At 33.3% G+C, this 23,450-nt stretch overlaps 2 protein-coding genes across 15 annotated transcripts in view; both read right to left on the bottom strand.

Annotated features, from left to right (window-relative positions):
- Nucleotides 1–23,450, bottom strand: part of LOC129756767 (supervillin) — a 1,054,002-nt gene that overhangs the window by 180,433 nt on the left and 850,119 nt on the right. The gene's annotated exons all lie outside the window — the stretch shown is intronic.
- LOC129756770 (probable chitinase 10) lies at nucleotides 12,120–19,505 on the bottom strand. The gene has a single exon (XM_055753776.1). The coding sequence runs from the start codon at nucleotides 13,141–13,143 to the stop codon at nucleotides 12,268–12,270; it is 876 nt and encodes a 291-aa protein (XP_055609751.1). The 5' UTR covers nucleotides 13,144–19,505; the 3' UTR covers nucleotides 12,120–12,267.

The following is a 23,450-nucleotide window of genomic DNA, read 5'->3' as shown; positions in this document are numbered from 1 at the left end:
TTGGCGAGATACGACTGAGAGTTGCACGTGTCCAACGGCGCGAGGAGAAAGTCGGGTGTCGTTACGACGTCCGCCGGTTGGAGAATCCAGAGGTGAAAAGGGCATACGTTGAACAGCTAGAATCCCGAGCCTCGGAGCTGCCGACAGACGGAACAGTCGAAGAACAGTGGTGTGGAATCAAGAATGCCTTTATCACGACGAGCCATGGTACTCTCGGTAAAGTTTGTGGAAGAAGGAGTGAATGGATGTCGGATGAAACTTGGAGGATGGTCGATGATCGGAGAAAGGCGAAAGTCGGAATTGAGCAGGCATGTACCGGGTCAGCCAAAGCAGCCGCCCGCTTACGATATGCGGAGCTGGAAAAGGCAGTTAAACGAGCTTGTAGACGAGACAAGAGAGCCTGGACAAACTCCCTAGCCGAAGAGAGAGAAAGAGCCGCCGCCAATGGAGATATCCGATTACTTTATGACATTTCTCGCCGCCTCAGTGGTGCAAGGACTAATGCAAGAATGCCGCTAAAAGACCGAGCAGGTCAGTTATTGACCGATCGAACAGATCAGCTCAAACGATGGACTGAGCACTTCGAACAACTCTTCCGAGTCACGAATAGCGATGGCCAACAGAATCTGCAGCTCGAAGCGCCAACAGTAAGTCGCATAAATGGCGTCAACTCGGAAGCGCCTTCGCTGGCTGAAATAGAAGCGGCAATCAAAAACATGAAATCCAACAAAGCACCTGGGATCGATTGCATCCCTGCTGAAATGCTGAAAGCCGACCCTGCCCTATCAGCACAAATGTTGCACCGTCTTTTCGCTGACATCTGGGATACTGCAACATTCCCGGCCGACTGGATGCAGGGTATCCTCGTAAAGGTCCCGAAGAAAGGAGACCTGACAGAGTGCGGTAACTGGCGAGGCATAACGTTGATCTGTACAACCCTCAAAGTACTCTGCAAAGTGATTCTGAACAGGATCCAGGAGAAAATAGACGCCACACTCCGACGGCAACAAGCTGGATTCCGATCTCGACGATCATGTGTGGACCACATCACAACGCTCCGAATCATACTGGAACAAATCAACGAATTCCAGGACTCTCTTCTGCTGGTGTTCGTTGATTTCGAAAAAGCATTTGACCGACTTAACCATGAAAACATCTGGGCGGCTCTAAGGCGACGAGGGGTCCCAGAGAAACTAGTCCATCTCATCGAAGCACAGTATGAGGCATTTTCGTGCAAGGTCTTGCACGACGGTGTCTTGTCCGAACCAATCCCGGTAACTGCTGGAGTGAGACAAGGATGTATTCTATCACCGCTACTTTTTCTAATCGTAATGGATGAGATTCTGATTGGATCGATTGACTGTGCACCGAACCGAGGATTGCCGTGGAATCCTTCAACAATGGAGCAACTGAACGACCTTGACCTGGCTGACGATATTGTTTTGCTCGCCCAAACACAACCAGATATGCAGAGCAAACTCGACGACCTCACCGAAAGTTCCAAGGCAGCAGGTCTCAAAGTCAATGTCGGAAAGACCAAGTCGATGGAGATCAACACAGGAGATCCCTCCTGTTTCCTGGTAGCTGGGCAACAAGTTGAGAAAGTGGAGTGCTTCCAGTATCTTGGTAGCCAGATTACGCCTGATGGTGGTACCAGAAAAGACATCGAAACACGGATCAGAAAGGCCCGATTTGCGTTTGCGAGTCTCCGAAACATCTGGCGGTCACGCCAGATCTCTCTACGAACAAAAATCCGAATCTTCAACTCAAACGTCAAATCCGTATTGCTGTACGGGTGCGAAACTTGGTGCACATATGCGGTAACGACGCGAAAACTGCAAGTATTTATAAACCGCTGCCTGCGGAATATCATCCGCGCTTGGTGGCCTGGCAACTGGATCTCGAATGAGGAACTACATCGCCGGTGTCATCAAAAGGCGCTAGAAATCGAGATTCGGGAACGTAAGTGGAGATGGATTGGGCACACGCTGCGAAGAGATGAAAACGAGATTTGCAGAGAGGCGCTAGATTGGAATCCAGAAGGTCATCGAAGAAGAGGCAGACCCAGAAATTCGTGGCGGCGAAGTCTAGCCGCTGAAATCCGAACTGTCGACGAGAATCTTGACTGGGACCAGGTGAAGACGCTGGCTCCGGATCGTCAACAGTGGAGGTCTTTTACCACGGCCCTATGCACCGGAGGATCGGCGCGGGATCATTAAGTAAGTAAGTAAGTTGAAACTTCTATAAAGAAAAAAAAAATCAAAACGATTGTCAAAAGAGTCTCAGAATTCAGAACACCCTCGAAAAAGTCTGAAAAGAATCTAAACATTCATTGAAAAGCCTCACTGAGTAGTCTCAAAACAGTCATAACATGGTCTCAGAAAATCTCAAGGGAGTCTTAAAAAAGTGTCAAATAGTTATAAAGGTCTTAAACAAGCCCCAGAATCTTTTTCGATATAAAAAAAAACAAAAAAACCTATCAAAAGAATTTAAAAAAAATCTTCGTAAATGTTCAAACAAAATTAAGTAGATTAAAAAAAATCTCATAAGTGTCAAAAAAAGTCTCAAAAATTTCTCAAAAGATATTTGAAAGAATCTCCAATAAAGTCTGGAAAAAAAATTAAAAACTCATTCGAAAATCTAAGAGGAGTTTCAAACAAGTTCCTAAAGAGCCTTAGAAAATCTCAAAGAAAAAAGTTTAAAAAGAGTCTCAGAAAAGTCATTAAACAATCTCCAAAAAGTTAAAACATTCCCAAAATAGTAAGGCTGAAAAATTTTTTAGGAGACTCTCAGTAATGTTTTTCAAAGTTTCTTAGTAAAATCAGAAAAAAAATCACTGAATTATTCTGAGTGTTGAGGTCCTCCTGAGTAAAAATTTAAAACCTCTCAAAATAATCTATAAGAAGTCTTGAAAGAATCTCAGAACTCTGAACAATCTCAAAAAAGTCAGAAGAACACCTCATCATCTATCGAAAGTTCTTAAAGGAGTCTCAAAGAAGTCTCAAAAAGTCATAAAGTTATCCAACAAGTTAAAAAATATTTCTAAAATAGTCCAAAAATTACCTGTTGGTAGAATTTTGAGTGAGTCTCCGGAATTAGAAAAAAAAATAGAATCTCAAAAAAATATTTAAAAAATCTTTTAAGCCTTTATTAACGCTGTCGATAATTTCTGAATAAATTCTTGAAAAAATCTCATTACAGTCTCTAAAAAGTATTGAAGAACCTCAAAATTCCTTCGAAAATCTGAAACAAGCTTCAAAAAAGTCCTAAAAACAAGTCTTAACTTAGGCCCAAAAGAGGCTCAAAATGTCTCAAAAGAGTCTCAAAAAAGTCATTGAACAATCTCAAAATAGTTCGAAAATATAAAAAAAAGTCATAGTTTTAGGAGATTCTCAGAAATATTTTAAAACAATTTCCAGTTCAGGTTGAGGCATTCATGAGTATCAAAATTTAAAAAAAAATAAAAATCCCAGAGCAGACTCAAAAAAGCCTGAAGAAAACCTCACGATCCATGGAACAGTCTTAAGGAAGTCTCAAAAGAGTCATATAATGGTCTCAGAGAAATTTTAAGGAGTTTCTAAATATTTCCAAAATAATAGAAAAAAAACCTATTAATAGAATTTAAGAGAGTCTCCGAAAAAAAAAATAAGTAGAATCTCGAAAAAATATATTTGAAAAATCTCTTAAATGTCAATAAAGTCTCTTAAATTTCTCTAAAAATATTTGAAAGAATATCAGGACAGTCGTAAAAAAGTCTGAAAAGAACCTCACAATTGATTAGAAAATTTTAGGGGAGTTTCAAAAGAGTCCTAAAATAGTCTCAGAAAATCTTAAATAACTCTTAACTGAGGCTCAAAAAATCTCAAAAGAGTCTCAAACAAGTAATGGAACAATCTCAAAATATATCCAAAACATTCTCAAAATAATTTTAAAAAAAGTCTTAAAAGAATTTAAGGAGACTCTCAGAAATGTTTTTATTTATAATTTTCAGTAAAATTTTAATAATTCCAGGGTTTGAGGCCCTCCTGAGTTTCCAAATAAAAAATAGACCTCTCAAAAGAATCTGAAAGAAGTCTTGAAAGACTCTCAGAACAATCTCAAAAAAGTTTGAATAAAATTTCACAATCCATGGAAGAGTCTTTAAGGATTCTCAAAAGAGTTATAAAATGGGTTCAGAGTCCTAGAAAAAGTCCAAAAAAAGAAGTCTTAACTGAGGCTCGAAAGGGCTCAGAATGTCTCAAAAGTGTCTCAGAAAAGTCGTTGAACAATTTCAAAATAGTTCCAAAACATTCGCAAAATAATAATAGAAGAAGTCTTAAAAGAATTTTAGGAGATTCTCAGAAATGTTTTTTAGAATTTTTCAATAAAATCCGAGAAAATCTCTGAAAACTTATTCCACAAATTGAGGCTCTCCTGAGTTTCAAAAATTAAAAAAAAAATGAAAACCTCTCAAAAGAATCTAAAAGAAGTCTTGAATGAGTCTGAGAACTCAGAGAAGCCCCTAAAAAGTATGAAGAAAATTTCACTATATATGGAAGAGTCTTGAAGGAGTCTCAAAAGAGTCGTGAAATGGTCTTATAGAAAAACTTAAAGAAGTCTCAAAAAGCCAGAAAGGACTCAAACGAGTTCCAAAACATTTCCAAAATAAGCCAAAAAATACCTTTTAATAAAATTTAAGAGAAAGTAGAATCTCAAAAAAATTATTTTAAAAATTTTCATAAATGTCAATAAAGTCTTAAAATTTCTTTAAAAAATATGAATAGGAACAGTCATATCTGAAAATTCATTTGAAAATCTTGGAGGAGTTTCAAAACAGCCCTAAAATAGTCTCAGAAAATCTTAAACAACTCTTATCTGAGGCTCAAAAAGTCTTAAAAGAGACTGAAAAAGTCTTAAAAAGAGGCTGAAAAAGTCTCAAAAAAATCTCAAAACAATCTCAAAAGAGTTCCAAAAAGTTCCAGAAATATTACAAAAAAATTCTGAAAAGAATGTCTCAGAAATGTTAAAAAAAAGTTTTTGTAGAATACCCAAAAAAATCGCTTAATAAGCTCAAAAGGGTTGAATGAGACCACCCCCATCCCCTCTCCCCGGGTTTAAAAACACTTGAAAATCTCAGTCTGGAGAAAATCTCACCATCCATATAACAGTCTTAACGGAAATCTCAAAAGAGTCATAAAATGGTCTTAAAACTACTATAAGGAGTCTTAACTGAGGCTCAAAAGAGTCTTAAAAGAGTAACAAAACAGTCATAAAACTGTCTCAAAAGAATCCAAAACATTCTTGGAAAATATTTAAAAAAGATCACAAAAGAATTTTGAGAGAGTTTCAGAAATGTAAAAAAATTCAGTAAAATCACTGTAAAATCTCTCAATAAACTCACATAGAGTTTAAAAAAAGACTCAAAAGTCTTTCAAAAAAATTTCAAAAGAGTCTTGAAAGAGTCACAGAAGAGTTTCAAAAAAGGCTTAAAATATTTTCAACATTCGTTGAAAACTCTTAAAGGAGTCTCTAAACAGTCATGAAATGATCTCAAAAAAGTTCAAAGCTTAAAACAGGCTCAAAAAAGTCTTAAAAGAGTTTTGAAAAAATCTCAAAAAATGATTGAACAGTCTCAACGAGTTCTAAAACATTTTTTAAATAATCCAAAAAAAAACATTAAATTAAAATCTAAAAAGAGTCTCAGTTCCAATAAAGTCTCAAAGTGCTTCAAAAATCTTAAAAGAGTCATAAAAGATATCAAAACTCAGAACAGTCTCAAAAAAGTTTTAAAAGAATCTCAACATTTATCGAAGAGTCTTCAAATAGTCTCTAGAGAGGTAAAAAATGATCTCAGAAAATCTTAAAAGAATCTCGTTAGAGTCTCGAAGGTGTATGCAAAGTTCTAGAAATGTCTGAAAAGAGTCTCGAGATGATTTAAAATGAATCCCAAATCAATCTCAGCAGAGTTTTAATACATTTTGTAAATAATCCAAGAAATGTTTTAAAAAATTTTATAAACCTCTCAAAAAATAAAACCCAAAAATCTTCAAAAGGTCTCAAAAGAGTTTCAACAATATCTTGTAGGGGTCTCAAAAGAGTTTCAATAAAGCATCGAAAGTTTTTCAAAAAATCTTAAAACAGGCGTGAAAGATCTCAGAACTCAAAAGAGTCTCAAAAAAGTCTTAAAAGAATCTCAACATTTATCGAAGAGTCTTTAAAGAATCTCAGAAAATCTAAAAATAGTCTTAAAAGAGTCTCGAAAGATTCTCGTAGGTGTTATGTAAAGTCCTACAAATGTTTGAAAAGGGTCTCCAGAGGGTTTCAAATTAATATCAAGAAAGTTTCAATTTTTTTGTCAAATGACTCTTCAAAGAGTCTCAAAAGAGTTTCTTAATAATTACAAACTAAGAGGTTTGAAGAGTTTCAGAAAAGTTTCAGAATAATTTCAGAAAAATCTCCAATATAGAAAATTTTGTAAACAAGTAAAAACACTTAAAAAAAAGCTCAAAACTGTCTTAGAAAAATCCCGAAAGCCTCGAAAGAGGCTCAAATGAGTTTAGAAGAGTCTCGCATAAGTATCACATAAGAGTTTGAAGAGAGTACCCGAGAAATCTCAAAATCATCTCAGAACTGTCTCGAAAAAGTCGTCAACGTGTGTCAAAATAGTCTCGAAAGAGTCTCAGAACATTCTCAAAAGAATCTGAAAAGTGCTTGAAAAAAGTCTCGAAAGAGCCTTCATACAGTCTTAAAATAGTAAAACAGTCTCAAAGCAACCCAAAATAGTCTCTAACGGCTCATCAAAACAGTTTTAGAAGCGGCTCTAAAAAATCCCAAAAGATTTTCAAAGGAGTTAAAGTGTTTCAAAAAAGTTTTTCAAAGAAACTTTTGAGACTCCCTTGTTTCTTTAAGGTAACTCATATGAATCTTAAATATTTTGAAAAAGTCACTAAAGTGAGTCTTAAAAAAAATACATTAAAAATGCCATTAAATAGTCTCAAAGAGTATCAATATTTAATAAGAAACACATAATTTTCTAAAAAGATGGTACACATAAGAGTTTTAAACGGACGCCTCAGAATCTCAAAACGGTCTCAAAAGGTTTTAAAATAGCCTCAGGGTCTTAAAGAATTTCAACCGAGTCTTAATCGGGTCTTAAAACAGTTTTCAAACGTCTCGAAAGATTTTCAGAAGATTTCAGACTCTTCTGAAAGAGAGTCTCAAAAGAGTCCTAAAAAGAGTCTCTTAAGACTTTCGAATATTCCTCGAGGTAATAAGTCACCATTTTTTTTAAATTTTTTAAAACTCCTTAAAAACCCGTGTAGAACCACTTGCTTTTATGATTCGTTTGGGACTCTTTTGAGACTGTTCAGACCTTTTTTAGGCGCTGAAATTTTTTTCAGACTCCCCTCAGACCCTTTTAATGCGCTTTTGAGAAGCTTTTGGGACTTTTTTCAAAACTCCTTTGGCGAAACTATTTTAAGATTAAGAATCTTGATAGAGTCTCGAATGAAAACAATCACGAAAAAGATCACAGAAAAATAGTCAGATCAATACACTTGTCAAAAGTGTTCCCAGCTCGTATCCCTTAATCGGAAAAAATTGTTTTTGATAGAATGGTGACATCGGTTTTAAAGCGCAAATTTATGTTTTTCATTCCTTTCTCTTTTTTCTTAAGGGGGGAGTAGGGTCTAACGGGTAAAAAAAAACACCATTTTCACGAATTTTTTTAGAGCTATCGTTCAAACAAATGTACTCAAATTTTTTGCATTATACAAAGCATTGTTTAAAGAACATTTAGTAATGTTTTCGTAGAAAAATATTCAAAAATGAGCCGGTGACGGAGCACTTTCGAGGATGCCTTTTAGAAAACAGGATTTTTTTTGTTTTGGGCTGTTTGAAGTAAAAACTACGATTTTTCACGAAAAAATCTGCCATTTTTTATCTGTAAAATCTCCCCAAAGTGAAAAAAGGAAATCGTTGGGGTTTGGTATTTTAAATGTAGAAAATATGTTCCAAATTTGAAAAGAATCGGTGAAGTAGTTTTCAAATGACGATGTCCACTGACTTTAAAAATGTGCTTTCGAGAAAAACGCGTTTGAAGTTTCTGCTGTCGAATTCTTGCAGTATTAGATAAGAGGAGATGAAGGCCTATAATTTCTACAGTTTTGCTTCGATTGACTTGAAAATTTGACACAACATGCTTGAAATGTTTTACAAGAAGAAAATAAAAAAATAAAAAAATCGATTTTTTGAAAGTGTTAGACTGTACTCCCCCCTTAAATATCAATTGACTACTAGGACGTGGCCGGCGCCGTTATTTTTTTTTTCAAGGAGAGAGCACGGAATTGAAACCATTAGCGTTGTGGAACATGTTCTACTAGGCCACGCCTTTGATCGTGAGATTTGAAATGCATTTGTTTCAAAACACTCGTAGAAGATTTTTTTCTTTTTTAAAGCTTTAATACATACATTGATTTTTTAACAAAATTGTCAAGAGATTATTTAAAAAATGTTGATAAAGCATTTCAGATCTAAATCCCAGAAGAGTCTCAGAAAAGATTTTCAATGGTTTTTTAATAGAGTCCAGAATGAACTTTCAGAACACATTTGAAACTTTTTTGAGACTATTCATGTACTATTTGAGACTTGAATGTTTTGAGAATCTTCTGAGACATTTTTGAAACTGTTTCGAGACTCTTTCAAGATTCTCCGATACTGTTTTTAATAAATTTTCAAAGGGGTTTGTTCAAATTCATTGAACATTCCCTAAATAATCTAAAAAAAATCCTGGAATGGCAAATTTCTCACAAAAGCCTTTCATAAGAATTTAAATAAGAATCTCAAGACTGTCTTGACGTCCTTTTAAGACCTTTCTAAGTCATTATTGATATTTTTTCAAAGACTCTTCTGAGGCTTTCTTAAGATTCCTTTGACAAGACTCTTTTGAGACTGAGTTTTCACTCAAAATAGTCTTAAAAGAATATCAAAAAAGTCTGAAAAGAAAATCAAAAGTACTTAAAAATGGTCTCCAAAGAATCTCTTTAGATTTTGAAACTGTTTTGAGACCTTTTTATACTGTTTTGAGACTCTTTTTAAGATGTTTTGAGGCTTTTCTGAGAAACTTTTGAGACGCTCTTATTTTTTTTTATTCAACTCAAACATAACACACATGACTTATTATTCCAAATCAAATATGTGCAATCAAGGCTTGGCGTGTCCTGTTTTGACATCTTGATCGAGAACTGTCACCTAATTTTATTACGGTTTTAAAATCAAGCACTGCGAGCCTTTATAAAACATGCAAAAAAAAGCTTGAAACAAACTTCTTAGTTTATGTTATGTTGGAGTTTTAATAGAGCATTCAGAACTGTGTCTAGACAACTTATACAGTATATTAAGTACATGCTTTATAAGCGTTTTTGAAACTACCTAAAAGCAAATGGTTGAATCAAGAATCTAAGCATTTTTTTTGTTACCATAATAAAAATGTTATAAAACTAGCTGCGTATAAAATGTCCTAATAAAACCATAATAAAACTGCTAGTTGGATTAACCCGTATTAATTAGGTAAGCAGGTCATGGAAATTTTGTTGTCTTGTTGATTCTTTAGAAATTAAACCTCAGAAATATCTTAAAACAGTCTTAGAATAGACTCAAAAGAGAGTCGAAGAGAGTCTTTAAAAAGTCTCAGAACGGTTTCAAAACAAACTCAAAAGAATCTCAAATGATTCTTATGACTTTTTTAGCTTTTTTATTCTCCTATTTTTTACTCTTTTCACTTTATTACTTTCGACTCTTTCGATTCTTTCGACTCTCCTGAGTCTTTTACTTAGTTTCCTCTTTGATTCACTCGACTTATTGACTACTCAGCTCTTTCGAGTCTCTTTACTGTATTACACAAAATTTTTAGATTCAAGTGAATTTTTATGAAGGCTGTTTTGAAATTCTTCAAAGACTTTTTTACAAACCGATCCCTAAGAGAGTGTAAGAAGTGTCCAAAAATAATCTCAGTGTTTTGATACTCTTTAAAAGCTCATTTGAGACACTTTTGATAATCTCTTGAGATACTTTTGTGACTCTTTTCGGCACCATTTTTGGACCCCTTTGAAAAGACTCTTTTGAGATCGAGGATCCTAAGAGAGTCTCAAAATTGTCCTCAAAAAGATTTAGGTAAATTTCAAAAGAGTCTCTTAAGAATCATGACCGTGCCTCAAGGAGAGTCTCAAAACATATTTTGAAGATTCTTTGGAATCTTCTGAGTTTTTCGATTGTTTCAAATAATAAATTCTCTGAGTTTTTTTTATTCTTTCAACTTTTCGAGTTTTATTTTTTTTTTAATAATTTTTCGATTTTGTTAGTTCTTTGGCAAAGAATCAAAACTTTTTGCCGTTTCGACAATGAACAACTAGTCTGATAGCAATAAAAAAAAATCAGGAGGTATAATTTTTCGGGGATTGTAAAAAATTTCTTTGTCGTTCCCTCCATTTGATAACATTCTATAGAAGCTACAAATCAGATGCATTTCCTAAATGACGCCTAAATGCACCCAAAAGGTGGGCGTTCTAAAAACTTTCAGACAATAAAGGTGACAAGTTCATAGACCCCTTTCCTACTTCATGTTATCATCGTCGAGGGAAAACCCCACCCGATATGAGTTATTGGGTGTCATATTAAACCGCCTGAAGGTGTTAGATGCTCCGTTCTTGATTCCCAGAAAGATTGCCCAGCCTCGCCGCTTTCATTTCTCCTAAAACAAAAAGGGGTGGAAAGTAAATAAAGTCTCGCTCAAGATAGGAAGGAATGGGGATGGCACTCATAAATTACCATATCTCAGGGCCCAGGGAATTTATTGCCCAGAAGAAGAAAAGTACAGAAGAATTCTGTAATGTGATAATGGATGCTGCAAGGTACGACGAGTATCGCTTACTGGAAAGATGAGTGAGAGTATCACATCGTCTTGGGGGGTAAAATTCGAAAACGGAAGTAAAGGGGTGGTTTTATTTATGAAGAAGATTAAATGGTATGTGTGGTTTTGGAATTCTTTCGATTGAGATAGTAATTAAAATTAGAGAATAGAGATGTAGTGAGATGATTAAAAAAATTTCCAGCTTTAAAAAAACTTGAACAGATCAAGTTACAATGACATGAAACATATATTTAGATATTTCGGAGAATGAGTGCTTTTAACAAACAGAAGTGCAATTGTGATCAACCTTAAGATTAAAACTTAATCCTAAAAAAATCAGTCGGTTCAAAGTCTACAGAAAACGTAGAGCTGTTTCTACTGTCTAACGACCAAGCAACTCTCAATTCCTGTAGACATTGATGTTGACCAGACTCATGCTGGGTTGCGGTAGTTTGGTGGGTCGATACGGGTTAAGCAACGAGCGCAGCGGACCCGCAGGGGGCAGCACCCGATTGAACAGACCCTGAAGCGGCCTCCCCGATTGCTGTTGGATACTGGTACCCGGACGAGCACCCGCAACCATCTGCTGCTGGATCATCTGGGGATGCTGCGAGGGTCTCGACCTCGGGGTAACTGGGCCCAAAAGCGCTTGGAAGATACCGCCCCGAGGCTGTGGGTCCCGACGGGTCCGGATACGACCCCGATAGGTACGTACCGGCACTACCGGCTCGGATTCGATAAGGTACGTCTTCGCCTCCCCGGAGCTCGTCAACGTCTCCAGGATGATAGGGGTTCTCTCTGGAAGTGAACTACGGGAGATTAGCGATTGGGTTTTGGAAGCGGAAGAAGTGAAAAGCTGTAGACTTACGCAGCTTGTTGGCAATGCGGGCAGGTGGACTGTGGAGGTTCCAGATATTGATCCCCACAGGTCGGACAGTAGTTGTTGGGGTCATTTGGAACGTATTGGAGGTGCATTGGGTCGTCCTCTTCTCCAATCTCCGGTTGAGTTATGCTGATCAAAGACCATAGGAAGGGGTAGTTGCCGTTTCCTCCAAGGCCGGCGTAGTCGTCTTGGTCCAGGGTGAAGATACCGACTCCACCGAGCTGTTGCTCCAGGACGTATTCGGCCTTTCGTCGGTACGACTCAAGGTTGTTGAAGGTGAGCCACTTCTTGGTGCTTCCGTACGTTAAAGTAGCGTACGGAGCTACCCGAGAGTCATCCCAGGAGACCATTAGGTTTTCACGTTCCATCAGCTCCTGGGCACTCAGGAGACTTAGCTTCTGAACAGTCTTCAACGACGGTTGACCTTCTTTAGCACCGTTGATCTTCAACGTGTACAGATAAGCATAGGTGGACAGAAGAATGACAATCTTTTGCGGGTTCAACCCCGCTTTAACGTAGCTTTCCACACTGTATTGCTGAAGAAAGACAAAATTAAGAAAAGAACTCTTCTAAGACAACTCATACTTACAACATTCAAACGATCATTGGGTGATCCCCCATGTAAAGGTGAAACATGCGAAGGTTTCCTAGGCGAATGGTAGTCCCCGGCTAGGAGGTTCACGAAATCTACGTACTGATCAATTTGCGGAACATCGTAGCTGGTTTCGATGTCCCGAGGATCTACTCCAACTGTTAAAGACAAACTCATGCCACAGGCCTGCAGCCTCAGCTGAAGTTCTTGCAACAATAAAACCAGGTTGGCCTTATCGGATCGACGACCTCCAAACTGACCCGGATAGAACCAAGCTACGTCGACCCCGTCAAAGCCATGCTTAGTCACAAATGTTATAATGTTGTCTACCACGTTGAAGATCTTCGTCTCATCCGAAAGGGCCTGACTAAAGTGGGTCGATTTCTGGTAGATCCCGCCTATTGCCAGCACAAATCGCACCGGATCTCCAGCAGCTTGAAAGCGGTGCTTGAGATCCAAAAATTTGGTTAGTGCTCGACTGGATTGTTGAAGCAGGGTCAACTTTCCTTCACAGTTCAACCCGATCAAGTCAATCAACACCAGGTGACTACAGAGTCCCGGTGGCATCCTCGAAGTATCGTAACGATCTGCGGCGGCCGATACGAAACACACGATTTTGGGTCGATAACTACTACAGGAGGCTGCTGGTTGTTGTTGAACTTCGTAGGCATTGTAGTTGTTGTAAACTTGAGGGTCCGCAGAACTTCGAGATAAGACTAACACTAGGCTTAGAACCACTCCTAACAAGACTTCACTCAACCGTAAACTTCCTGAAGATGCCATGGTCCAATTTCCGAGAGACCACCTAGAGATGGTCTTCACACGATCGTCTCCACACCAACTCTAGTCAACATTTACTCAACACTAACTGGTCTTTAGCTACTGGAGTTACGGCCTTTTTAGCACCTGTCACGTAGTTCGGAGATTCGTTTGTTTTGTTTTCGGACAAATCTTCCCCTCGTGATTGGTTTCTTTCGATAAGTCACGTTACAACAACTTTCGACGACTTTCCAAGTTCCAAGTGCGTCAATTTCGGGGATAGTGATGAAAGTTACCTCATCGACCGACCATTAATCACGGAGAGCGGTCAGAACGTGACTTCTGAGGTAAGCAAACTCATCGTAGCGGCTTAAATTAAAGAATCGGTCAACGTTGATGAATCGACAACAAGCTTGAGGTGTTCAGAACAATCTAGGTCATAGTTGTGTTGAAGCACCGTTGCTAGTGACATGTAATCGGTTGAAGTTGTTGTGTAATTCGTAACAACCGTTTGGGAGAATTGGCATCCCCGTTAGGATAAAAACGTTACGCGTGACCTAAAGACCTCAAACTAACAAAGAGTGAACTTTTATTTTTGAATTCTACGGCATCCCAATTTTTTTTTTAAAGTCAAGCAAATCTTAAGCTACGGTGATTTACAGTGATCTAATTAAGTCAATCAGTATTCATAGGCTAACAAAACATCCCATTGAAAAACAACAACAAAACCCAAAGTTTTGTTTACATCCAGCGAGGGGGTCCCTCGCCGGTCGCATTTAAGCTTGTCAACAACAACAAAGGGCTCATTATTATTGTTTTGGTTTTGTTTTGTTGTAAGTAACTATTGTAAATCGGTTGAACACCTGTTTCGGTCTATTCACGTCTGTCGGTTTTTCCTTGCATTTATTTAATTCGTTTCGGTAAAACAGCTAGGGCGAAATTAATTCGACAGACGAAGCAGCGACACGGCAAAACAAAACAAAAGAAAAGAAAAGTGAAAAAAAAACACACAAAAAGCAAATTTCAAACGCGTTTAATGCGAGCGCCGCCGCGTTGAAATTAGCGAAACAAAGCTGAAACAAGCAATTGAGCGGGCGGGGTGCGTGTTTTTTTTTTCTTCTTTCTTTCTTTCGACAAGTAAGTCAGGTGGAGTACCTACGATTTGTTTACTAGTTGTTAGTTTTTTTTTGGTATTTACCTTTATCATTCCCTTTGCTAATCAACATTTTTGTCTAGCTTCCAGACATGTTAACGACTTAGACATGATTCGATACTGGGTTAAAATCAAACAAACATTTTTAAATTTTCTGTTAAATAAAAAAATATATGAAGAGTCCCAATTTTGGTTCAAATTGAAGGTCTTAGATGTGAAAAATGCCAGAATGTCGTTTTTTTTTTCTCAAGATACAAATTAAAACCGCAAAATACCTCTACAGACAGCAATGAAAAAAAGAACGAAGGCCAAAGAATGCATAGAATTTTGTAATTAAATTTCATAGTAGGATATGAAATTTTAATGCAACGTTTGGGAAGCTTCAAATTATTTAACAGACAAAAAAATCCAGATCACAAAGTTTACCAAAATGAGAACAGGTTTGCAAAAAAGGAACTTTTTCCATTACGATTGTTTTTTTTTTAATCTTTTTCCACCTCACTTTTCCATGGATTTCTAGTTTAGATATTTTAAAGTGATTAAAGACGAAAAAACTGCTATTTTCTACGTTTCGGTCTACTGGATTTCAGCCATCTTAAAAAAAAACTTTTCCGTTCAACGGAGGAATGCAGCAAAACCATTTTTTTCTAAAGATGGCTGAAATTCAATAGGTCGAAACGTAAAAAACAGTATTTTCTATTTCGTCGTACATAAATCACCAGAAAATAGCAATCAAAGGAAAACATTGAGGATATAAGTGCGAATAGTTTTTTTTCTATTCTTTTTTTCAAATGATTGAATGGTAAATATTACCATTGAATAACTTGTCATTTTTGTAAATATTGTTATTTTTGTCATTTTTGTCACTTCAGTGGTAATTTCTTGTAATTTTTGTAATTTTTGTCATTTTTGTAATTTTTGTCATAGCTAAGAAAGATTGACTGAAAAAGTTAAAAATCTCCTTAATAAAATTAAAAAAAAAACAAAAAAAAATTGTCATTTTAAACATTGTTGTAATTTTTGTCGATTTTATCGTCTTTGTAATTTGTCATTTTTGGTGATCTTTGTTAACTCTTACATTTTTGTCATTTTATTCCTTTTTGTCACTTTGGTCTTCTTTGACTTTTCTGTCATTTTTGTGATCTTTGTAATTTTTGTTATGTTTGTCATTTTTGCCATTTCTGTGCAAATTTGTATAATTTCTGTCATTTTTATCATTTTTGCCGTTTTATCATTTCTGTTTAATTTTTAATTTTTTGTAATTTTTGTAGTTTCTGTCGGGAATTAAAAAAATAAAACTGAGAAAATGCAAAAAAAATGATAAAAAAAATAAAAATAAGTTGATAAATAGTTTTTTTTTTAATTTTCTCATTTTTATTCATTTTTTTGTTATTTTGGATAATTTTTGTAAATTTTGTAATTTTTTTTTTAATTTTTTATATTTTTGTCTTTATTGTAATTTTTGTATTTTTTGTAATTTCTATTTTTTTTTTGTTGTTTTTGCCATTTTTTTTTTTGTCATTTTTGTCAATTTAGTTTTTTTTTGTCATATTTGTCATTTTTCTCGTTTTTGTGTATTTATTGCTATTTTTGTCATTTTTTGGCAGTATTTATTTTTGTCATTATTGACATGACTGTAACTTTAATTTTTTTTTTTGTTATTTTTGGCCTTGAATGTTATTTTTTGTTAATATTGTTGATATTGTAATTTTTGTAATTTTTGTCTTTTCAGTTATTTTAGTCATTTTTGTCATTGTTGTCATTTTTTTTTTGTTTTTTGTCAATTTTAAATTTTTTCAATTTTTTAATTTTAATATTACCATTACCATTAATTTAAATATTACCATTGAATAACTTGTCATTTTTGTAAATATTGTTATTTTTGTCATTTTTGTCACTTCAGTGGTAATTTCTTGTAATTTTTGTAATTTTTGTCATTTTTGTAATTTTTGTCATAGCTAAGAAAGATTGACTGAAAAAGTTAAAAATCTCCTTAATAAAATTAAAAAAAAAAAACAAAAAAAAATTGTCATTTTAAACATTGTTGTAATTTTTGTCGATTTTATCGTCTTTGTAATTTGTCATTTTTGGTGATCTTTGTTAACTCTTACATTTTTGTCATTTTATTCCTTTTTGTCACTTTGGTCTTCTTTGACTTTTCTGTCATTTTTGTGATCTTTGTAATTTTTGTTATGTTTGTCATTTTTGCCATTTCTGTGCAAATTTGTATAATTTCTGTCATTTTTATCATTTTTGCCGTTTTATCATTTCTGTTTAATTTTTAATTTTTTGTAATTTTTGTAGTTTCTGTCGGGAATTAAAAAAATAAAACTGAGAAAATGCAAAAAAAATGATAAAAAAAATAAAAATAAGTTGATAAATAGTTTTTTTTTTAATTTTCTCATTTTTATTCATTTTTTGTTATTTTGGATAATTTTTGTAAATTTTGTAATTTTTTTTTAATTTTTTATATTTTTGTCTTTATTGTAATTTTTGTATTTTTTGTAATTTCTATTTTTTTTTTTTGTTGTTTTTGCCATTTTTTTTTTTGTCATTTTTGTCAATTTAGTTTTTTTTTGTCATATTTGTCATTTTTCTCGTTTTTGTGTATTTATTGCTATTTTTGTCATTTTTTGGCAGTATTTATTTTTGTCATTATTGACATGACTGTAACTTTAATTTTTTTTTTGTTATTTTTGGCCTTGAATGTTATTTTTTGTTAATATTGTTGATATTGTAATTTTTGTAATTTTTGTCTTTTCAGTTATTTTAGTCATTTTTGTCATTGTTGTCATTTTTTTTTGTTTTTTGTCAATTTTAAATTTTTTCAATTTTTTAATTTTTGTCATTTTTTCTGTCATATTTTTCATTTTGTCATATTTGTGTCATTTTGTCATTTTTATAATTTTTTTTTCAATCTTGCAATTTTTTGTTTTTTTTTTTTTTTTGTTTCGATTATAGTCGTTTTAACATCTTTATGTCATTCGCGACTTATATCAACGATGAAGTTGGCGGACAAGTCATTGAAAAACTTATCCGGTACAACTGTGATCGATGTTTACTCTTGGGCTCGAACTCACGGACATCGGCTCAGAAAGCAACTGACTTGCCAACTGAGCTATATCACAAGCCCGCAATTTTTTGTAATTTTTGTTTTGTTTTAAATTTTTGTTATTTTTAAAATTTTTGGCATTTTTCGCCATATTCCAAATTTCTAAATTTTGTTATTTTTTAATTTTTGTGTCAATTTAGTGTTACTTTTGATAATTTTTAATTTTTGAATAACTTTTGTGTCATTTGTGTCATTTTTGTATTTTGTATCATTTTAGTAATTTTTGTCAGTGGTGTCAGTTTTGTTTTTTTTTTGTCCTTTTACCATTTTTATTCCTTTTTGTCATTTTTTTAATTTTTGTAACTCTTTTTTTAAATTTTGTCATTTTTGTCATTGTCATCTTTTTTGTCATTTTTGTCATTTTAGTGATTTAGGTAATTTTAGTGATTTTTGCCATTTTTGTGTTTTATGTCATCTTTGGTAATTTTTGTCATTTTTGACAATTTGGTTAATTTTGTCATTTTCTGTCATTTTTGTCATTTTTGTCTTTAATGTCACTTTTCTCATATTTGTTATTTTTGTAATTTTTGCCATTTTTGTCATTTTTGTCATTTTTGTCATTTTTGTCATTTTTGTCATTTTTGTCATTTTTGTCATTTTTGTCATTTTTGTCATTTTTGTCATTTTTGTCATTTTTGTCATTTTTGTCATTTTGTCATTTTTGTCATTTTGTCAGTTTTGTCATTTTTGTCATTTTTGTCATTTTTGGCATTTTTGGCATTTTGGTCATTTTTTTCATTTTCGTCATTTTTGTCAATTTTGTGATTTTTGTAATTTTTGAAATTTTTGAAATTTTTGGCATTTTTGTCATTTTTGTCATTTTTGTCATTTTTGTCATTTTGGTCATTTTTGTAATTTTTGTAATTTTTGTAATTTTTGTAATTTTTGTCATTTTTTTTTCATTTTTATCAATGTTGTCATTTTTGTAATTTTCGTCATTTTTCGTAATTTAGATTTTTTTGTTTAATTTTTGTAATTTTTGTCATTTTTGCAGTTTTTTGTAATATTTGTCATTTTGGTCATTCTTGTCATTTTAATTATTTTTGTCATGTTTAACATTAATGTGATTTTGGTTAATTTTGTCATTCTTTTTTTCATTTTTGTCAGTTTCCATTTTTATCATTTTTGGAATCTTTGTCATTATCGTCATTTTTGTCAGTTTTGTTTTCTTTTTGACATTTTTCGTAGTTTTTTCATTTTTGTCACTTTTGATATTCATGTCATTTTCGTAATTTTTTGTCGATTTTGTCATTTTTATCATTTTTATCACTTTTTGAATTTCTTTTTCGTTTTTGTCGTTTTGGCCTTTTCTGTTATTTTTGTTCACATTGATTTTGGAATGGCTGTCATTATTATCATTTTTTTTTTCGTTTTTATCACTTTTTTTTTTTAAATTTTGTAATTTTTATCACTTTTGTACTTTTTGTAATTTATGTAGATTTGGTAATTTTTTTATTTTTGTGTCAGTCTTTTTTTTTTTATTTTTGTCATTTTCGTAAAAACAGCTTTTTGCAATTTTTGTCGAATTTATCATAGTTCCTATTTTTGAAATTTTTGTCGTTTTTGTCATTTATGTTATTTTTGTCAATTTTGACATTTTTGTCAATTTTGGTAATTTTTGTCATTTTTGTCTTTTTTGTTATTTATTTCATTTTTGACATCTATGTAATTTTTGCCATTGTTGTATTTTTTGACATTTTGGTATTTTTTTTTCATTTTCTTTTAATTTTTGTCATTTTTCATTTTTTCCGTTTTTGTTATTTTTGTAATTTTAATATTTTTTTAAAATTTTCGATGTTTTTGTAATTTTTGTCATTTTCGTTCGTTTTTGTCCATTTATGTTCATTTTTGTTCCTTTTTCTCCAATTTCCTAATTTGTTTCATTTTGTTCAATTTTGTCCATTTTTATTTAGATTTAGACTTTTTATCATTCTTGTCTTCTTTTTATATTTGTTATTTTTGTCCTTCTTATAATTTTTTTTAAACTTTGTCATTTTTGTAGTTTCTGCCATTTAAGAGTTTTTTTTAATTTTGTGACAGTTTTTCATTTTTTTTTTTTTTTATCACTTCGTTCAGTCTTCTCATTTCTGAAAATTTTGTTTTTTTTTTCTTTTTTTCATATTTGGTAATTTTTGTCATCTTTTTTTTTTTTTTTTTTGTAATTTTGAGATTTTTGTGGATTTTGAAATTTTTGTCAGTTGAGTCAGTTTTTTTTCATTTGAGTAATTCTTATAATTTTATCATTTGTGTAAATTTTGTAGTTTTTATCATTCTGATCATTTTTTATAATTTTTTTCATTTGTGCCAATTTTGTCATATGTATCATTGTTTTTTTAATTTTTTAATTTTTGTCATTTTCATATTCGGACAATTTTTGTAATTTGTATCTTATTGTCATGTTTGTCATTTTAGGCGATTTTAGTCATCTTTTCCATATTTTTTTTTTTTTGTAATTTTTGTAATTTTTTGTCATTGTGTAATTTTTGTCGTATTTGTAATTTTTATGTCAGTTATTTTAATCTTTTTCATTCTTTTTTTACAATTTTGAAATCTTAGTTTTTTTCTTTCATTTTTTGTTTTTTTTTTTTTTTGTCATTTTTGTTATTTTCAAAATTCAAAAATCATCAAAAATTTACACACATCGCATGAAATCTAGAGTAGTTTGTAACTCATACCACACAAAATAATTAGCGCCAATCGTCAGTGATTCATCACAGCTTTTTTTGGTCACTCACCTGAAAGAGAAAAAGAAAGAAAAAAGGATAAAATTAGTTCATCAACTAGAAAGCATGTGGAAATTTTGATATTGGTCAGTTTTGGGTAAAATCGATCTTTGGTAAATTCTCGACCAGTTCACTTACATAAAAACTGAAGGTCGATACAATCAAGGACTCAGATCTTGCCTAGATATGCTTGTTTCAACGCAGATTTTTAAGGCGGCGCACACAGGGGAAAACGATGTAAAAAGGTGATCAAAACTGTTTACGCCAAAACGGAGCGTTTTAGACCCATAGTGTCTTCGGGACATTTTACCTACATTCAAAACACTTTAAAATGAGCTTTTGATAAAAATGATTAAATCACCTAGCAGTGAGATAGAAAAATTATTTTTTGTATTTCTCATTTTAGAGCACTTATGTCTTTGGCAAGTTTTTAGATTGTAAAAAATGTAGCAATTTTGTTGAAGACGTCAACATCGTAGAAGCTAACCCAAAAAACTTAGAAGGGTTCAAAATAAAAAAATATTTTTTATCAAAATTTTCAGTATTTTAACAATATTATTTGAAAGAGTTTTGAGTCACTTAAAATCAAATAGTTTTGTGGAACACACTTAATAAAAATATTCAGACTGAAAAGAGTTAGATTGAAAAAACTAAGAAAAATTAGCTGTTTTCGAACACCTGTATCTTTCTAGTTCGGTTGAGTTCGGTTCATTTTTTGGTTGCATTAGAATCAGGCAGGTTTCAACGTTGTAAAAACATATAGTTTACAATGTTAAGTTGTTTGTTTTGTAGGTTTATAAGTGATTAAAGTTAGCTATTTTCAAGGAATCTAGAGGACAAATTCCAAGTTTATTTAAACTGACAATTAGCAATCGTTTTTATGTTGGTGAAAATTTAGCCTAATCATTCTCTCGCTCGCGTATGACGATTTTAAGCCTCCATTGACGAACCTTATCATCTACCTTTCTGCTTACAATACAGTATACTTGATGAGTTTGTTTTTCGGTTAGCTAATTTTAAATGCAAAAAAAAATTTCCTCTAGATTCCTTGAAAATAGCTAACTTTAATCATTTATAAAGCTACAAAATTAGCTACAACTTAAAATTGTAAACTATATGTTTTAACAACATTGAAACCTACTTGATTCCATTGCAACCAAAAAATGAACCGAACTCAACCGAACTAGAAAGATACAGGTGTTCGAAAACAGCTATTTTTTCTTAGTTTTTCCAATCTAACTCGTTTCACTCTGAATATTTTTATTAAGTGTGTTCCACAAAACTATTCGATTTTAAGTGACTCAAAACTCTTTCAAACATATCTTGCTCGAATAAGCTCGGCCTGAAAAGATATCGTTAAAATACTGAAAATTTTGATAAAAAAATATTTTTTTATTTTGAACCCTTCTAACTTTTTTAGGTTAGCTTCTACGATGCTTGCCAAAGACATAAGTGCTCTAAAATGAAAAATACAAAAAATAATTTTTCTATCTCACTGCTAGGTGATTTAATCATTTTTATCAAAAGCTCATTTTAAAGTGTTTTGAATGTAAGTAAAATGTCCCGAAGACACTATGGGTCTAAAATGCTCCGTTTTGGCGTAAACAATTTTGATCACCTTTTAACATCGTTTTCCCCTGTGTGCGGCGTATGCTGATTGTTAGTTCGATTTGCATTCCAGTTAAAAAAGATGAATTGGCCCCTAGGCAAAGGTTTTTAAGGCAGATGCTTCTGATTGTTTGTTTTGATAAGCCATCCGGTGGAAAAAAGACGGAACTAGCTTAGAAAGCGCAGATTTTTCAGGCTTCTGTTGCTGATTGTTTGTTCGATTTGGCCTTCCGTTGAAAAAACACGAATTGGCTTAGGAAGCGCAGATTTTTCAGGCAGCTTCTACTGATTGTTTGTTAGATTTGGCCTTCGGTGAAAAAAACACGAATTGGCTTAGGAAGCGCAGATTTTCAAGGCAGCTTCAGCTGATTGTTTGTTTGATTTGGCCTTCCGGTGAAAAAGACGGAATTGGCTTAGAAGGCGCAGATTTTTAAGGCTGCTGATTTTTTGTTTGATTTGGCCTTTCGGTGAAAAACGACTGAATTGGCTTATGAAGCGCAGATTTTTAAAGCTGCTTCTGATTGTTTATTTCGATGTTGCCTCTCGGTGAAAAAAAAAACAGAATTGGTTTAGGAAGCGCAGATTTTAAAGCAACTTCTGCTGATTGTTTGTTTCGATATGGCCTCCCGGTGGAAAAGACGGAATTGGCTCAGGAAGCGCAGATTTTTAAGGCTTCTGCCGCTGATTGTGTGTTTTGATTTGGCCTCCCGGTGGAGCAAAAAAAAATATGGAATTGGCTTAAGAAACGTAGATTTTCAAAAAAGCGGAAGTGACTTAGAAAGTGCTGATTTTTAAGGCAGCTTCTGCTGATTGTTTGTTTTGATTTGGCCTGCCGGTGGAAAAAGACGGAATTTACTTAGGAAGCGCAGATTTTTAAGGCTGCTGCAGCTGATTAATTATTTTGATTTGGCCTTATGGCCTACAATTTTTAGAAAATCCAATAGACAAGATTTGCCATCACTCAAGAAAGTCATTAGATATTTGAAATTAAAAATTTTATCTCATTTAGCTTTGTTGAAGACTGAGGATCGATTTGACTTATGATTTTAAAAATATCAAAGATTCAATTAAGTTTGATTTCTTTGAAATTTCCCGTTCTTTGCAGATTTGGAAAAAGGAAAAAAAGAAAACTTCAATAACTTTTTTCTCAGAAGTGATGATGATTTTATCTGAACAATTTTTTTGGTTCGTTACCTTGAAATTTTGTTATTTAAATTAAATTATGGAATGTGTTCAGAAGATTAATGCTAATCTCACCGGAAGGGCAAGATCTTATTTCAAATGAGCTCTCCAAAAAAGTGCATTCCCAATCGAAAATGCACCCTGTATCCGATTGGCATTCAAAGACAGCTACCGTAATTGCGAATGCAGTCAATGCAACTAACTATACCTAATGCAGGTGTTGAGTGACGACGATATACAAAGCACGTTCACATTCTTACGATACGATATGAGCTGCATAACTTAAAATGGTTTCCCTCCTCCTCCTCCTCAACTGTGGGTGATTGATATTATGGATGACACGTAGGTATTCTATCATTGAAACCGTTTTCGATTACGTTTTGTTAAAATTTCCGCAAAGGGATTAAAGCAAAGGAAATCCCTTTAAAAAACGCCAATAGGTATCACAAAACGACAATTAAATTGCATTGACAGCTGGCTGGCCATTCTCAACAAAAGGATGAGAGCTTCCGAAATCCGCAATAATCGAGTGAGGTAGCTTCGAAAACCGCGC

The sequence above is a fragment of the Uranotaenia lowii genome, chromosome 3 (genome assembly GCF_029784155.1).
Source record: "Uranotaenia lowii strain MFRU-FL chromosome 3, ASM2978415v1, whole genome shotgun sequence".
Taxonomy (NCBI): domain Eukaryota; kingdom Metazoa; phylum Arthropoda; class Insecta; order Diptera; family Culicidae; genus Uranotaenia; species Uranotaenia lowii.
This window is presented reverse-complemented; position numbering and strand designations above follow the sequence as displayed.

Bases quoted from the DNA above. Each gene is read 5' to 3' on its own strand.
- LOC129756770 (XM_055753776.1), bottom strand. From the start codon at position 13,143: ATGGCATCTTCAGGAAGTTTACGGTTGAGTGAAGTCTTGTTAGGAGTG.